We start from the raw sequence: 19,098 nt of genomic DNA, 5'->3' as shown, positions 1-19,098 counted from the left end.
CAATTGCTCGAGAAAAAAGAGTTTTGGTGGCCTCTATTAAAAAGAGGAGGATCCCATCAGCTTTCTATAGGCTAGGCCTACTATATTTATTTCTCAACATTCCTAATATTAAGCACTTACTTCGCTTTACAAGAGGAGTATAGCCTACTTGGCTGGCATGAAAATGAACCACGGGAAAAGCATCCTCCATTCGCTATTTAAGTGAACAGATGACATGTATTTTTCCCCCTGCCCCTGTTCCGAGACAGGTGCATGATAATGGTCCATTCTAAAGCAAAACTAATTTCACACATATATGATTTAGTATATATGTAAAGACAAGATTAGATTAAGAATATTTTGATGGGTAACAATATTAACCTATCACTTGTGAATTATGTATTATCATGCCCAGTGTTTGCAGTAAGACAAGAAACAGCGCAAGCCTTTTTAAGGCGACTTTACTGCCATGTGAGCATTACTGTGCTTATTATTTTGAAGAAATAGCCTAATAGATTATCAACATTTTAAGCTAAAAGCTCTGATCTGTTTCATCAGCCTCATTGCTTTTAAACGTTTTTTTTAATGAGAGTGGTTGTATTAATTTGGGATCTAATGTATCCCACAACTGTCCCAGAGTATGTCTGGAATATTTATTTCTCGCACAGAAGGACAAGTTGACCAATAGAATAGGTCAACTTTTGTGCTATGGGGATAGTAGATTGACATAGGCTAGTGCTTTTGCTGTTCGATAGGCCTACTCATCTTGTTGACTGACAAAAAGTAAAATGTGGACAGTATGCACCTTGGAATTCGATAAGAAGGACGCACGCAGTTGCGTCCCAGATGTGTCTGTCTTCACTTGTAGCCTACTTCGGAACTGAGATGCCTGTAAGAAAGACCCTATCACGTGACGGGCAATGGCTAATAAGAATTTAGATATCTGAGAGAGCAATGTGAGTGAGAGGTGCTTCGGAGCACGGCGATTGGCAGCCATGAGAAGGGAATTAGGCTATAATTATTATATTCAGACCAAGGGCACAACGGCCACAGAAGGCATGGATTTTTTAGGGGGCATTACGGCCACACAAGGGGGATGCTACCGTGAAATTGGAGGCCTGGTGAGAATATTATCAAGTGCTAGCCGCATGTGCGCACTCCCTCGGAAATCATTTGGAGAAAATATCCTTTCTATTTTATTCAGCTATGTTCAATTGTATTCTTCATACTATAAAATAATGCCACGGAATTCTAAGCAAATCTTGTCTGCTAAATGAACTACCGTAGCCCAAAGCCATATGGCAGGGCTACGGTATGCTATTCTGTTCTTCGGAAATAACTACATTTTCTTCATATCATGTTTCTTTAGACCTGTCTAAAATAAATAATGGATTTATTGTGATGATGTAGGCTATATTTAATGGATTTATTAGACTTTTTTAAATGTAGGTCTGCATCAGTGGCTTGTAGGCTATGCGTGGAAGCCAGAAGATGCTAAACGTGTTTATGATAATTAACGATCAATTAATGTGAGACCGGCTGTTATTTGCTTGACAATCATTGGCTGATAAAACTTAATGACCACCACAGTTGAGAAAATCATTGAATTATTTCTGTCATGAGCAGTGTTACAAAAACACAAATTTCTTGCTCACTCATCTACCGATGACACATTCGAAATATCTGCTCTGTCGAGAGAGGAGACACACAGAGGTCATCTTGAAAGTGCCTTGTTGAATTAATCAACTGTAAAAAAAAATATATATATATATATAAAAGCCAGATGTAAGGGCTTTATTGTCATGGGAAACATATGTTAACATTGCCAAAGCAAGTGAAGTAGATAGTAAACAAAAGTGAAATAAACAATAAATATTAACAGTAAACATTACACTCAGAAGTTCCAAAAGAATAAAGACATTTCAAATGTCATATTATGTCTATATACAGTGTTGTAACAATGTGCAAATAGTTAAAGTACAAATGGGAAAATAAATAATGGGTAAATATGGGTTGTATTTACAATGGTGTTTGTTCTTCACTGGTTGCCCTTTTCTTGTGGCAACAGGTCACAGATCTTGCTTCTGTGATGTCACACTGTGGTTTTTCACCCAGTAGATAAGGGAGTTTATCAAAATTGGGTTTGTTTTCGAAATCTTTGTGGATCTCTGTAATCTGAGGGAAATATGTGTCTCTAATATGGTCATACAGTTGGCAGGAGGTTAGGAGGTTCAGCTCAGTTTACACCTCATTGTGCACATAGCCTGTCTTCTCTTGGGAAGCCAGGTCTGCCTACGGCGCCTTTCTCAATAGCAAGGCTATGCTCACTGAGTCTGTACATAGTCAAAGCTTTCCTTAAGTTTGGGTCAGTCACATATTCTGCCACTGTGTATTCTCTGTTAAGGGCCAAATAGCATCTCTCTCTCTCTCTCTCTCTCTCTCTCTCTCTCTCTCTCTCTCTCTCTCTCTCTCTCTCTCTCTCTCTCTCTCTCTCTCTCTCTCTCTCTCTCTCTCTCTCTCTCTCTCTCTCTCTCTCTCTCTCTCTCTCTCTCTCTCTCTCTCTCTCTCTCTCTCTCTCTCTCTCTCTCTCTCTCTCTCTCTCTCTCTCTCTCTCTCTCTCTCTCTCTCTCTCCTCTCTCTCTCTCTCTCTCTCTCTCTCTCTCTCTCTCTCTCTCTCTCTCTCTCTCTCTCTCTCTCTCCTCTCTCTCTCTCTCTCTCTCTCTCTCTCCTCTCTCTCTCTCCTCTCTCTCTCCTCTCTCTCTCTCTCTCTCTCTCTCTCTCTCTCTCTCTCTCTCTCTCTCTCTCTCTCTCTCTCTCCTCTCTCTCTCTCTCTCTCTCTCTCTCTCTCTCTCTCTCTCTCTCTCTCTCTCTCTCTCTCTCTCTCTCTCTCTCTCTCTCTCTCTCTCTCTCTCTCTCTCTCTCTCTCTCTCTCTCTCTCTCTCTCTCTCTCTCTCTCTCTCTCTCTCTCTCTCTCTCTCTCTCTCTCTCTCCTCTCTCTCTCTCTCTCTCTCTCTCTCTCTCTCTCTCTCTCTCTCTCTCTCTCTCTCTCTCTCTCTCTCTCTCTCTCTCCTCTCTCTCTCTCTCTCTCTCTCTCTCTCTCTCTCTCTCTCTCTCTCTCTCTCTCTCTCTCTCTCTCTCTCTCTCTCTCTCTCTCTCTCTCTCTCTCTCTCTCTCTCTCTCTCTCATCCCACTGTCTTTGTGCTTATATTCTAGTTGACTCTAATCAGTGTTGGCCTACTACTGGGTACACATGGTAGTTCTCTTACCATCCATGCAGTCACAAAGTCCCCCATCCACGTCCCTACTGCTGCAATCTTCATGAAGCTCTCGTTCCTGATACCCATGTACTCTGTCACCATGTGAGGCCTAGAAAGAGAAAAAGAAACAGAGTGAGAGAGAGAGAGAGAGAGAGAGGGGGAGGGCAGAAAGGGAATGAGAAAGGGAGGGAGGGAATGGAGGAGAGAGTCAAGAGGGAGAAACAGAAAACGGTCACTGCGGCTGCTAAGTGTCATGATGCTAACTGTCAAACTGGCCCTGTGAAAACAGTGTGCGGCTCTACCTTCATGGGGCCCTCAGGGTTGTAAACAATATACACTGAGCTTCCGTGGAATTTATTCAACAATACCATTCATTTAGCTCTAATATACCTCCCTATTGTTTGGGAATTATCTTTCCATTTCAGAAATTTGTACCAGTGTCTAGGTGAATTGAAATCAGCATTATCGAAAAGCATGAGATGTCTCTGTTGGTTGTCGGAGATAACAGAACATTGCTACCTAGCGACATGCCACCATCCCTGATTCACAGGGCATGGGAGATGAAACCATTTGTGGTATGCAGTTAGTCTTTGGTGCAGGGAAAAAAAATGACATGCATTCGCTGGAGTCCTAGTTATTCCTCCTCTATTTCCTGTTGTAGGTGGATACAGGAGCAGGAGCCTTTTGTTCAGGGTCTTCATTCATCTTCCAACTTATCCTGGTAATAACACTGGAAGAAACTGGGTCACAAGCCTGGTCAATATGACAACCGCACCTACTGTACTTACCGCCCCTGAAAGAGAAGAAAAGAAGGATGAGGGAGGGAGGGGTTTGATCTCCTGGCAACATCTTAAGAGGCTGAATGGAGCAGGTGGGCCTCCTCCCTCCGTCCCTCTCCTCCCCCACCCCTGACAGGTCACTGCCTCATGAATAGAATAGATGGGTTGGCATGAATATGGCTCTGTAGGTTTTCCAGCGGGTCGTTTCTGAAGTCAATAGCTCCACTCATCCTCTTTTGGCTCCGTGGCTGTTTTCCAACCTGCTACACAATACCCATTAAATATTTATTTGGCTATGTGGACAGAGGCATCTGGAAAATGACAACCACGCCTGTTTTACTTTCCCATGCATTTATTTGATGTGTTATTAGTGTTTACAGTGACTGTACATGACATTGGTTTTGTGAAAATACAACTCTTTCAAAGCGGTACAGGATTATCCTATTATATCCTATTAAAGAGCTTAGGCATGTTTAAATTAAACTTGAATAGGTATTAATCGCCAATTAACGATAATTGCTCTCCCTTTTCTCACCCATTAACTCATAATTCCCCTTAGTAACAAAACATAATAAAGACTTGAAGGTGGTCCTGGGGAAGAATTGATATTAGCTATGACGAACCACTGAACCCAAATGGCACTTGTCTTCTTCTGCTGTTTTCTTGAAGTTTGAAGTCATGAAAAGGAGCTGCTTTTGAAAATGACTGTGTTAAATATGATAGGGTGTGGTATCATTTCATCCTACCCATAATTATGTCTGACTTTTCATTCTGCGCATGCTCTGTGTAGAGTAAAAATGCTACCATCTAACTGTCCTGTTTCAAGTTTCTCCTAGAATCTATGACAAACCCTTGACCCCAAATGACACCTGTTTTCTTGTGCCTATATAGACAGTCTCCGTCTCTGTAGTCATGAAAACAGATAGTTTGTTAAAAAAAATACAATTAAGATGCTGCATTAAAAGGTAGGCTACAATATAAATCATATGGCATCAATACTCTATTCATTAGGTTGCCGTGAAAGAGCTTGATTAACGGAAATGTGAGGGGCATGGCATGGGTGACTTATCACCTCGCCCGCAAATTTGAAAAAACTTGATTAGAATGGGGATTTATAGGCCTACCTGCATTAAAGTCAGTTAGATGCTCAGCGGCTTGGCCCCGGTCCAGTTGCCTAGGAGATCCCACAGGGAGTCGTTTACCCACTGCAAAATTATAATCGATAGTCCTGGAAACGCTGTCTAGCCCAGAACAACTCAGACTTAAATCTAGCCGATAGCTGGTCATATCAGAGAAAACACTCCACCTCGGTTATCTAATTGGGCAAACATTGCACCTCTTCTACCAGGCAGCAATGTTTTCCCTTTTTTCATTGTAGAGCAGAAGAGCACAGAGGAAGAGTTTGGGGACTCTTCTCTCATCGTGATTAAAAGGCAACACTTTCTGACCTAATGAGAGGGTTCACGGCAGCCGTGGAACATCAGTACAGTAGCTACCATGAATAATCAGATCCAAAATGGCTCCCTCCTGGTGGAACGTCAGTACAGTAGCTACCATGAATAATCAGATCCAAAATGGCTTGCTCCTGGTTGAACATCGGTACAGTAGCTACCATGAATAATCAGATCCAAAATGGCTCCCTCCTGGTGGAACATCAGTACACTAACTACCATGAATAATCAGATCCAAAATGGCTCCTGTGGCTCAAAGCAGTGAACCAGTTACGCCTCAATCTGCACTCTCTATGGAACACAATTGGGTTTTAAGACACATTGTGCACCCATGCGTCAATCTAATTAACATAAAACAATAAAAATAAAAGACAAATCTGTCAGTTTAAGAGAGAGATATAGAGAGATCAGTTTTTTTGCATGGGCTGTGTCTCAATCCACCGCATCCGCCTAAGTCAGCCTTCCGCATATGTGGTGGAAAGTGGCAGAGCTACAGTCCTCTTTGTCAGACCAGGAGACATCCCGAAAACCGGTCGTTTTACAAAAACATCTGTGCCGAACGGTTTGGCCTAATAAGTAATATTACCACTCTTTGGAAAGTGTTCTCTGTTTTTCTCTACGACCCCCACGGGACTCGTCTGAAGTCGGTACCACCGATGTGCCAACTTCTGTCTGTAGCATCCGAACCGTTTGGTCTACAACTGAATATCACCCCACTGTGGAAAAGGGAGACTCTCGTTTTGCTCCCCCACAACTGTAACGGGATTTGTCTGAATGTAACCCGGTACTGCAACAAAAAAAATATAAATGGAAGTATAGTGGTAGTTTTGTACCAACAAAATAAAGGGGTTAAATATGTGTCCAAAATCAACAACAAAATCCTGAGCTTTCTTATATCTCCTAGACATAGGACAGACACTTCAAAACCTTATTCCTTATGATTTATTTTTTGACTGTGTTTCGCCAATTAGGAATGTGTTATTCAATGTGTTTCTATGGGCTATAGTTGTAAAGGCCAAATTCTATATATATTTTTATATACAGTCGTGGTCAAAAGTTTTGAGAATGACACAAGTATTGGTCTTCACAAAGTTCGCTGCTTCAGTGTTATGAGATATTTTTGTCAGATGTTACTATGGTATACTGAAGTATAATTACAAGCATTCCATAAGTGTCAAAGGCTTTTATTGACAATTATATTACGTTTATGCAAAGTGTCAATATTTGCAGTGTTGACCCTTCTTTTTCAAGACCTCTGCAATCCACCCTGGCATGCTGTCAATTAACTTCTGGGCCACATCCTGACTGATGGCAGCCCATTCTTGCATAATCAATGCTTGGAGTTTGTCACCACCTGCCTCTTGAGGATCGACAACAAATTCTCAATGGGATTAAGGTCTGGGGAGTTTCCTGGCCATGGACCCAAAATTTCGATGTTTTGTTCCCCGAGACACTTAGTTATCACTTTTGCCTTATGGCAAGGTGCTCCATCATGCTGGAAAAGGCATTGTTCGTCACCAAACTGTTCTTGGATGGTTGGGAGAAGTTTCTCTTGGAGGATGTGTTGGTACCATTCTTTATTCATGGCTGTGTTCTTAGGCAAAATTGTGAGTGAGCCCACTCCCTTGGTTGAGAAGAAACCCCACACATGAATGGTCTCAGGATGCTTTACTGTTGGCATGACACAGGACTGATGGTAGCGCTCACCTTGTCTTCTCCGGACAAGGTGTTTTCCGGATGCCCCAAACAATCGGAAAGGGGATTAATCCGAGAAAATGACTTTACCCCAGTCCTCAGCAGTCCAATCCCTGTACCTTTTGCAGAATATCAGTCTGTCCCTGATGTTTTTCCTAGAGAGAAGTGGCTTCTTTTCTGCCCTTCTTGACACCAGGCCATCCTCCAAAAGTCTTCGCCTCACTGTGCGTGCAGATGCACTCACACCTGCCTGCTGCCATTCCTGAGCAAGCTCTGCACTGGTGGTGCCCCGATCCCGCAGCTGAATCAACTTTAGGAGACGGTCCTGGCGCCTTCTCACAACAATTGAACCTCTCTCCTTGAAGTTCTTGATGATCCGATAAATGGTTGATTTAGGTGCAATCTTACTAGCAGCAATATCCTTGTCTGTGAAGCCCTTTTTGTGCAAAGCAATGATGACGGCACGTGTTTCCTTGCAGATAACCATGGTTAACAGAGGAAGAACAATGATTTCAAGCACCACCCTCCTTTTAAAGCTTCCAGTCTGTTATTCTAACTCAATCAGCATGACAGAGTGATCTCCAGCCTTGTCCTCATCAACACTCTCACCTGTGTTAACGACAGAATCACTGACATGATGTCAGCTGGTCCTTTTGTGGCAGGGCTGAAATGCAGTGGAAAAGTTTTTTTTGGCAAAGAGGGACTTTGCAATTAATTGCAATTCATCTGATCACGCTTCATGACATTCTGAAGTATATGCAAATTACAATAATAAAAACTGAGGCAGTAGACTTTGTGAAAATTAGTATTTGTGTCATTCTCAAAACTTTTGACCACAACTGCACACTACCAGTCAAAAGTTTGGACACACCTGCTCATTCAAGGGTTTTTCTGTATTTGTAAAACATTGTACTTTGTAGAATAATAGTGAAGACATCAAAACTATGAAATAACACATATGGAATCATGTAGTAACCAAAAAAGTGTTAAACAAATCAAAATATATTTTATATTTGAGATTCTTCAAATAGCCACCCTTTGCCTTGATGACAGCTTTGCACACGCTTGGCATTCTCTAAACTAGCTTCATGAGGTAGTCACCTGGAATGCATTTGAATTAACAAGTGTGCCTTCTTTAAAAGTTAATTTGTGGAATTTATTTCCTTCTTAATGCATTTGAGCCAATCAGTTGTGCTGTGACAAGGTAGGGGGGGTATACAGAAGATAGCCCTATTTGGTAAAAGACCAAGTCCATATTATGACAAGAACCGGTCAAATAAGCAAAGAGAAACGACAGTCAATCATTACTTTAAGACATGAAGGTCAGTCAATATGGAACATTTCAAGAACTTTGAAAGTCGCAAAATCCAAGCGCTATGATGAAACTGGCTCTCATGAGGACCGCCACAGGAATGGAAGACCCAGAGTTACCTCTGCTGCAGAGGATAAGTTCATTAGAGTTACCAGCCTCAGAAATTGCAGCCCAAATAAATGCTTCACAGAGTTCAAGTAACAGACACATCTCAACATCAACTGTTCAGAGCGGACTGTGTGAATCAGGCCTTCATGGTCGAATTGCTGCAAAGAAACCACTACTAAAGGACACCAATAAGAAGAAGAGACCTTCTTGGGCCAAGAAACACGAGCAATGGACATTAGACCGGTGGAAATTTGTCCTTTGGTCTGGAGTCCAAATCTGAGATTTTTGGTTCAAACCGCTGTGTCTTTGTGAGACGCGGTGTGGGTGAACGGATGATCTCTGCATGTGTAGTTCCCACCGTGAAGCATGGAGAAGGAGGTGTTATGGTGTGGTGGTGCTTTGATGGTGACACTGTCTGTGATTTATTTAGAATTCAAGGCACACTTAACCAGCATGGCTGCCACAGCATTCTGCAGCGATACGCCATCCCATCTGGTTTGGGCTTAGTGGGACTATCATTTGTTTTTCCACAGGACAATGACCCAACACACCTCCAGGCTGTGTAAGGGCTATTTTACCAAGAAGAAGAGTGATGGAGTGCTGCATCAGATGACCTGACCACCACAATCCCCTGACCTCAACCCAATTGAGATGGTTTGGGATGAGTCGGACGGCAGAGTGAAGGAAAAGCAGCCAACAAGTGCTCAGCATATGTGGGAACTCCTTCAAGACTGTTGGAAAATCCTTCCAGGTGAAGGTGGTTGAGAGAATGCCAAGAGTGTGCAAAGCTGCTATCAAGGCAAAGGGTGGCTATTTGAAGAATCTCAAATATAAAATATATTTTGATTTGGTTAACACCTTTTTGGTTACTACATGATTCCATATGTGTTATTTCATAGTTTTGATGTCTTCACTATTATTCTACAATGTAAAAAACTGTAAAAAATAAAGAAAACCCCTTGAATGAGTAGGTGTGTCCAAACTTTTGACCGCTACTGTACATACAGTGGGGGAAAAAAGTATTTAGTCAGCCACCAATTGTGCAAGTTCTCCCACTTTAAAAGATGAGAGAGGCCTGTAATTTTCATCATAGGTACACGTCAACTATGACAGACAAAATGAGAAAAAAAATTCCAGAAAATCACATTGTAGGATTTTTAATGAATTTATTGGCATATGATGGTGGAAAATAAGTATTTGGTCAATAACAAAAGTTTCTCAATACTTTGTTATATACCCTTTGTTGGCAATGACACAGGTCAAACGTTTTCTGTAAGTCTTCACAAGGTTTTCACACACTGTTGCTGGTTTTTTGGCCCATTCCTCCATGCAGATCTCCTCTAGAGCAGTGATGTTTTGGGGGCTGTCGCTGGGCAACACAGACTTTCAACTCCCTCCAAAGATTTTCTATGGGGTTGAGATCTGGAGACTGGCTAGGCCACTCCAGGACCTTGAAATGCTTCTCTACAACTCCTTCGTTGCCCGGGCGGTGTGTTTGGGATCATTGTCATGCTGAAAGACCCAGCCACGTTTCATCTTCAATGCCCTTGCTGATGGAAGGAGGGGTTTCACTCAAAATCTCACGATACATGGCCCCATTCATTCTTTCCTTTACACGGATCAGTCGTCCTGGTCCCTTCGAAAAACAGCCCCAAAACATGATGTTTCCAACACCATGCTTCACAGTAGGTATGGTGTTCTTTGGATGCAACTCAGCATTCTTTGTCCTCAAACATGACGAGTTGAGTTTTTACCAAAAAGTTATATTTTGGTTTCATCTGACCATATGACATTCTCCCAATCCTCTTCTGGATCATCCAAATGTACTTCAGACGGGCCTGGACATGTACTGGCTTAAAGCAGGGGGGACACGTCTCGCACTGCAGGATTTGAGTCCCTGGCGACATGTGTGTTACTGATGGTTGGCTTTGTTACTTTGGTCCCAGCTCTCTGCAGGTCATTCACTAGGTCCCCCCGTGTGGTTCTGGGATTTTTGCTCACCGGTTCTTGTGATCATTTTGACCCCACGGAGGTGAGATCTTGCGTGGAGCCCCAGATCGAGGGAGATTATCAGTGGTCTTGTATGTCTTCCATTTCCTAATAATTGCTCCCAGAGTTGATTTCTTCAAACCAAGCTGCTTACCTATTGCATATTCAGTCTTCCCAGCCTGGTGCAGGTCTACAATTTTGTTTTTGGTGTCCTTTGACAGCTCTTTGGTTTGGCCATTGTGAAGTTTGGAGTGTGACTGTTTGAGGTTGTGGACAGGTGTCTTTTATACTGATAACAAGTTCAAACAGGTGCCATTAATACAGGTAACAGTGGAGGACAGAGGAGCCTCTTAAAGAAGAAGTTACAGGTCTGTGAGAGCCAGAAATCTTGCTTGTTTGTAGGTGACCAAATACTTATTTTCCACCATAATTTGCAAATAAATTCATTAAAAATCCTACAATGGGATTTTCTGGATTTTTTTTTCTCAATTTGTCTGTCATAGTTGACGTGTACCTATGATGAAAATTACAGGCCTCTCTCGTCTTTTTAAGTGGGAGAACTTGCACAATTGGTGGCTGACTAAAAACTTTTTTTCCCCACTGTACCTACAGGGGTCTTAAAATTCTAAATCAAATATCTAAATGATCCATGGTATGACCATCTTAAAACAATTCCATATGTTAGCTCAGTAGAACCCCCCAAAAAAAAACATCTGAAGCCTCGTGGGTGTCTAGCCTACTTCAGTACACGAACATGGCATTGGATCCTCCGTCATCTACATTGAGATGTTTTTTTCGGTCTCCTCTGTGTGTAGAGTACATAAGAGCACACATTTGACAGTATACACAGCGTTCGACTGGAGAATGGTTGACTGAAGAACATAAAGCTGTCATGGAAGGGCCTCTCTGTTATCACCAAAAAAATCTCTATCTCCATCCATCCCCCTCTTTTTTAGTCAGAGCAACATCAGCCCACATATTGTTTTAAACTTCCTCCAGATAGAGTTCTCTAGTCTCTTATCTCTACTGGCTCATACAGTGGGGGAGTGGGAGTGAATAACCAGCAAGCACTTTCCAGGCCACCACCAGTATCTGTCCACTGTATCAGTCTTCCATTAAACTAGTCTTAAATGAAGTCTGCAAGTCCCAGAAGCTTATAAATCCACTTGACTTGGGCTTTACAATGTCACAAGTGATAAAACACACACACACACACACACACACACAAAATCCACTGTGATAAGCTTTTATAAAAAGTATTGCTTGTAGATGCTGGCGTATGCCTGCTAATTAAGGCTATAAACAGGTGGGTGAGACAGGCTTTGTAGCTTTTCCTTACTTGATAAACACAGCCAGACCATGACTTTATACTTGATAGTCAAGACACGCTCTGAGTTTACCTTTCCACCTCCTCTCGAGATGGGAAAGTGCTCAAGTGCTTACATAAAGTCACTCATCAACACAAAGGCACTCACGCACAAAATCAACTGTGATAAGCCTTTATAAAAAATTATTGCTTGTAGATGCATTAAAATGTTTCAAATATTGATTAAAAGACACGTTTCAAGTTGTTTGATGTCCCTCAAGGGAAGATTTGTTCTGCACTGTGTGGCATTTAGAAAAGTCAGAACACATTTTATAAATCATATTTTAAATTGCAAATTGTCTGCAGAGCAGCACAAACAATTTATAGTATAGTGCTTGCAAAACTGTATCCTTTAAGGCAAGATTTTGAAATGCTATTAATGACATGGCCCCTTAATTGGGGAGAACGGGCTCGTGGTAATGACTGGAGCAGAATCAGTGGAATGGTATCAAATACATCAAACACATGGTTTCCAGGTGTTTGATGGCATTCCATTTGCTCCGTTCCGGCCATTATTATGAGCCGTTCTCCACTGATGCAGACGTAGGCACACGCACAACACACTGTGTTAGGCTTTTTCCTCTTTGCAATTCCCAGTGGACTTCCCCATAGAGTTGTCAAGGTTAATGTGTTGTTGACAGTAGCTGTCTGTATGTCTCTGGCCAACCCAGCCTCCCATTGAAGCCCCTCCCCCTTGTCCCAGATAACAGCAGAGGAAGGTGGGCTTATGATGCTAAGGTAATGACAGCTCTCTCTCTCTCTCTCTCTCTCAAAATAATACTAGACAATACTACACCTGTGCTAATATGAACAGAGTGGTTGTGTTTGTAAGAGAAATAGAGAAAAGAAACAGAAAGTGTTATGATGAGTTTCTCTGGTATCAAGGAATTCAATATGCAAGAAGATATTTAACACTTAGATGGAGCGTTGATACATATATTTAATATTATGGTACCGGATTCACATAACAAAAGGCACGTGAGTTGCCCATTGCGATCTGAATGATAGGCATACAAAATATCTCTGTTTATATACTGCTTTACAAGCTAATTCTATCCATCAGTTGCCAACCATTATTGGGTGTCACTCCCAACCACAATAGTATCACCCTAGATGGTATCATCTTGCACCCTAGTCAGGACATTCCATCACATACTAATTCTAAAAGTAACATCAGTGGCCCCCCAGCCTTCTTTGGCACGCATTCCTTCTGGCACCCACCAGTGACAGAAATAAATGGAATGTCCTCATCCTCAAAATCCTATGCAGCCCACAATATCAGTCACATTAACAAATCCTATATAAAATACGTCATATCAGAAAGACAGAGAAAGGTCACAGTGCACGCTTTTCATGTAGGTCTCTCCACACCCTGGTCATGTTTATGTTTGGTACTCTGGCAGGGAATCCCTCCCGTCAACAGGAGGGAACCTAAATACCACAACATGCCATTTATTTTGCCTTTTAAATCTGCAAGTCTGTGGCATTACACCCGCTCAGCTAGACAGACAGACAGATAGACAGGGACTCTCACGCAAAGAATACAGAGGCATGGTGGTAAACAGAGACAATGTTCTTATATGCTACTATAACCAAGCTCAGTCAAAGGGGTGGCTGCAGTCATCTGCCTCCCTCCCTCCACTGGGTGAGGACATGGGGCACGCAGGCAGCCGCCCCCCTTCCGCCACCCGTCCCATGCAGCGGTGTAGCCTGGTAATAACAGAGTCCCCCCTCATCCAAATTAGGCATGATTAACATGTGCGGTGCCACGCATTGGGCTGTCTTAATTAAATAACACTGCCTAATTAGGGGCTGCTTTCTGCAGGTAATGGTGCCGTAAGATGTCAGAATGGGATTGGGCGGCGTGACGGAGCGCCGGTGAAGGGAGTCAAACTCCCTGGGAGGTCACACTCCTCTGCTTTCACACAACAACAGCCCCCTAATCTGACACTTACATTAAAATGCAAATGGCCCAGATGTGAAAGCCGCCCAGTAACAAGTGTGGATCTGGATAACACTGTGCGCTGTGGGAGCCACAATGGAGGGATGCTTTCCTGGTGTTACATATGGCTGAAGGCAACTGGTTGATAGCTGTTGACCCTAGGATATGTTTAAACATTTGCTCTCATGGCTACAGTGCCTTGCAAAAGTATTCATACCCCTTGGCGTTTTTCCTATTTTGTTGCATTATAACCTGTTATTTAAATAGTTTTTCTATTTGGATTTCATGTAATGGACTGTGGCAAAGAAGGGGGCAGAGTGTTAAATGGCAGATATGTGAGGGCAGAACTAATAAACGGGCTCTGCCCTCTCACTAAAATGGCCACCCCGACAAGAACTACAGATCACAAAATGGCCAACCGCCAAAAACTACACTCCCCAGAAGCAAGGGGAACGCTCGCAAGGTGGGGCCGACCCACATATAAGGGGTCAAGACAAACCAGGAAGAGGGAGAGAGAGCAAGGGGCTGTGGATCTGTGAACCATGGAAAAAGAGAAAAGTGACAATATATATCGGCTGGATTTACCGTGTATGACCTGGACTGTTTGGCTGTTGGACCTAGCGAGAACCCGATTTGTGTATCGTACACTGCTATCCTCGACTACGCCTGCGGCCTGGGCGGACCAGGACGGAGAAACCAACATACAGGTATTGTCCTGTTCGAAATAACTCTCTCTGGGGTGATTTTGGTGATGGTCTCCTGCTGAATTTGTGTACAAACTCTCCTAACCTGGAAGAGGATTGTCACAGGACATACACAAAATAGTCCAAATTGGTGAAGTGAAAAAAATAACTTGTTTCAAAAGTTCTAAACAATTTATAACGGAAAAGTGGTGCGTCCATATGTATTCACCCTTTGCTATGAAGCCCCTAAATAAGATCTGGTGCAACCAATTACCTTCAGAAGTCACATAATTAGTTAAATAAAGTCCAACTGTGTGCAATCTAAGTGTCACATGATCTCAGTATATATACACCTGTTCTGAATGGCCCCAGAGTGTGCAACAACACGAAGAAAGAGGCACTACCAAGCAAGCGGCACCATGAAGACCAAGGAGCTCTCCAAACAGGTCAGGGACAAAGTTGTGGAGAAGTACAGATGAGGTTTGGGTTATAAAAAAATATCAGAAACTCTGAACATCCCACGGAGCACCATTAAATCCATTATTAAAAAATTGAAAGAATATGACACCACAACAAACCTACCAAAGCTCACGGACCAGGCAAGGAGGGAATTAATCAGAGAGGCAACAGAGACCAAAGATAACCCTGAAGGAGCTGCAAAGCTCCACAGCAGAGGTTGGAGTATCTGTCCATAGGACCACTTTAAGCCGTACACTCCACAGAGCTGGGCTTTATGGAAGAGTGGCCAGAAAAAAGCCATTGCTTAAAGAAAAAAATAAGCAAACACATTTGGTGTTTGCCAAAAGGCATGTGGGAGACACCCCAAACATTTGGAAGAAGGTACTCTGGTCAGATGAGACTAAAATTGAGCTTTTTGGCCATCAAGGAAAACGCTACAGTGAGGGAAAGAAGTATTTGATCCCCTGCTGATTTTGTACGTTTGCCCACTGACAAAGACATGATCAGTCTATAATTTTAATGGTAGGTTTTTTTTAACAGTGAGAGACAGAATAACAACAACAACAAAAAACTGAAAAACGCATGTCAAAAATGTTATAAATTGATTTGCATTTTAATGAGGGAAATAAGTATTTGACCCCTCTGCAAAACATGACTTAGTACTTGGTGGCAAAACCCTTGTTGGCAATCACAGAGGTCAGACGTTTCTTGTAGTTGGCCACCAGGTTTGCACACATCTCAGGAGGGATTTTGACCCACTCCTCTTTGCAGATCTTCTCCAAGTCATTAAGGTTTCGAGGCTGACGTTTGGCAACTCAAACCTTCAGCTCCCTCCACAGATTTTCTATGGGATTAAGGTCTGGAGACTGGCTAGGCCACTCCAGGACCTTAATGTGCTTCTTCTTGAGCCACTCCTTTGTTGCCTTGGCCGTGTGTTTTGGGTCATTGTCATGCTGGAATACCCATCCACGACCCATTTTCAATACCCTGGCTGAGGGAAGGAGGTTCTCACCCAAGATTTGACGGTACATGGCCCTGTCCATCGTCCCTTTGATGCGGTGAAGTTGTCCTGTCCCCTTAGCAGAAAAACACCCCCAAAGCATAATGTTTCCACCTCCATGTTTGACGGTGGGGATGGTGTTCTTGGGGTCATAGGCAGCATTCCTCCTCCTCCAAACACGGCGAGTTGAGTTGATGCCAAAGAGCTCGATTTTGGTCTCATCTGACCACAACACTTTCACCCAGTTCTCCTCTGAATCATTCAGATGTTCATTGGCAAACTTCAGACGGGCCTGTATATGTGCTTTCTTGAGCAGGGGGACCTTGCGGGCGCTGCAGGATTTCAGTCCTTCACGGCGTAGTGTGTTACCAATTGTTTTCTTGGTGACTATGGTCCCAGCTGCCTTGAGATCATTGACAATATCCTCCCGTGTAGTTCTGGGCTGATTCCTCACCGTTCTCATGATCATTGCAACTCCACAAGGTGAGATCTTGCATGGAGCTCCAGGCCGAGGGAGATTGACAGTTCTTTTGTGTTTCTTCCATTTGCGAATAATCGCACCAACTGTTGTCACCTTCTCACCAAGCTGCTTGGCAATGGTCTTGTAGCCCATTCCAGCCTTGTGTAGGTATACAATCTTGTCCCTGACATCCTTGGAGAGCTCTTTGGTCTTGGCCATGGTGGAGAGTTTGGAATCTGATTGATTGATTGCTTCTGTGGACAGGTGTCTTTTATACAGGTAACAAGCCGAGATTAGGAGCACTCCCTTTAAGAGTGTGCTCCTAATCTCAGCTCATTATCTGTATAAAAGACACCTGGGAGCCAGAAATCTTTCTGATTGAGAGGGGGTCAAATACTTATTTCCCTCATTAAAATGCAAATCAATTTATAACATTTTTGACATGCTTTTTCTGGATTTTTTTGTTGTTATTCTGTCTCTCACTGTTCAAATAAACCTACCATTAAAATTATAGACTGATCATTTCTTTGTCAGTGGGCAAACGTACAAAATCAGCAGGGGATCAAATACTTTTTTCCCCTCACTGTATGTCTGGCGCAAACCCAACACCTCTCATCACCCCAAGAACACCATCTCCACAGTGAAGCATGGTGGTGGCAGCATCATGCTGTGGGGATGTTTTTCATCAGCAGGGACTGGGAAAGATGGATGGCGCAAAATACAGGGAAATTCTTGAGGGAAACCGTTTTCCGTTTTCCAGAGATTTGAGACTGGGACGGAGGTTCACCTTCCAGCAGGACAATGACCCTAAGCATACTGCTAAAGCAACACTCGAGTGGTTTAAGGGGAAACATTTAAATGTCTTGGAATGGCCTAGTCAAAGCCCAGACCTCAATCCAATTGAGAATCTGTGGTATGACTTAAAGATTGCTGTACACCAGCGGAACCCATCCAACTTGAAGGAGCTGGAGCAGTTTTGCCTTGAAGAATGGGCAAAAATCCCAGTGGCTAGATGTGCCAAGCTTATAGACATAACCCAAGAGACTTGCAGCTGTAATTGCTGCAAAAGGTGGCTCTACAAAGTATTGACTTTGGAGGGGGTGAATAGTTATGCACGCTCAAGTTCTGTTTTTTTTGTCTTATTTCTTGTTTGTTACACAATAAAACATATTTAGCATCTTCAAAGTGGTAGGCATGTTGTGCAAATCAAATGATACAAACACCCCAAAAATCCATTTTAATTCCAGGTTGTAAGGCAACAAAATAGGAAAAATGCCAAGGGGGGGTGAATACTTTCGCAAGCCACTGTACATGTTTGAACAATGTCCTTTGTCTGGACAGCTCAACATTTTGATGGACACATCTAACCTGGAGGTAACGACATGTCGCTCTCATCATTTATCATATTTGAATGAATTGAATATATCAATTCCTGTCATTGAATCAAGCTCGGTCAAAGAAAATGAAAGCATATCAATGAGCACTGGGTCAGTGACAGCATACGGTGACAGGTCAGAGACATCAGGGACACAGACACCTCAACCACACACACAGACACATGTCAGACACACACAAGCCAGACCTCTTCAGAGGGGTGTGAGATGGGAACAATGTGGTGTGTGTGTGGGGGCAAACGAGCAGCAGGACCTCTCCCGCAGTGCTCCATCGCAGTTGGATACCGAGCGCAAGGCATCATGGTGTGTTTTTTCAAAGACATAATTATTCCGAGGTAAACCACTGCCAGCAGATGGCCTTTACAGAGCCTTGGCAATAACTGTGCCTTGTCCTCTCTGAACAAAAAAGGAAAAGGAAAATATCATTAATTCCCACAAAAAGGCTTCCTATCCTATATGCCATAAAGGGATATTATTGTATTTCTCTTTTATGCTTTGCCTCAGTAAAATTACAACGGCCTCATATTGAGTAAGGGAACGCGGGAGATGGATGCAGAAAAGCTTTGGACACGGATCAAAAGACTTAAGTTTCACTGCACCATCAGAGCTGGGAACACTTCCATTCTCCTCTCCATCCATCCTCCTCCCTCTCTACCTCCCTCCCCTCTCTGCTAACTGCTGCATTGGCTGCCATCAGAGACCCGGACCCATCTCTTCTGAGGCGTGTCCTGGTCCTTTCTGGCAGTGTGAACACTGCTCTTATAGGTCCGTCTTAAACAGAGATGTAAACACTAGTCATTTAGCAGACACTCTTATCCAGAGCGACTTACAGGAGCAATTAGGGTTAAGTGCCTTGCTCAAGGGCACAGACATTTTTCACCTAGTCGGCTCGGGGATTAGAACCAGCGACTTTTCGGTTACTGGCCCAACGCTCTTAACTACTAAGCTACCTGCTGCCCACAGTCGTCTCTGGCAGACCGCCGGCCTTAAGAGGACACAGAGGAGGAGCAAGACAGGAGGTGCTGGGAGGAAACAGGATAGGACAGTCAGGAGAAAAAGGCAGTGTGGTGGAGTAGAGCAGGGAAAAGGCTGGTTGCTGGCTCCTACTGCCTCTTGGCGGGCTGCTGGCTCGATGCGTTCACTTGCTTTACAACAGCACCATCTATCGATCTGAAAAGACACTTACAACCTGAAATGACTATGCAATGTCATTGGAACACTCAC

General features: G+C 43.2%; 1 protein-coding gene across 1 annotated transcript in view; it reads right to left on the bottom strand.

The window, feature by feature from the left end:
* LOC121576752 (transmembrane protein 117) overlaps positions 1-19,098 on the bottom strand; it is a 73,531-nt gene that overhangs the window by 14,212 nt on the left and 40,221 nt on the right. The window contains exon 4 of the mRNA XM_041890177.2: positions 3,246-3,345. Within this exon, the coding sequence (XP_041746111.2) occupies positions 3,246-3,345 (100 nt within the window). The remainder of the gene's footprint in view (positions 1-3,245; positions 3,346-19,098) is intronic.

Source organism: Coregonus clupeaformis, chromosome 11, assembly GCF_020615455.1.
Source record: "Coregonus clupeaformis isolate EN_2021a chromosome 11, ASM2061545v1, whole genome shotgun sequence".
Lineage (NCBI taxonomy): Eukaryota > Metazoa > Chordata > Actinopteri > Salmoniformes > Salmonidae > Coregonus > Coregonus clupeaformis.
This window is presented reverse-complemented; position numbering and strand designations above follow the sequence as displayed.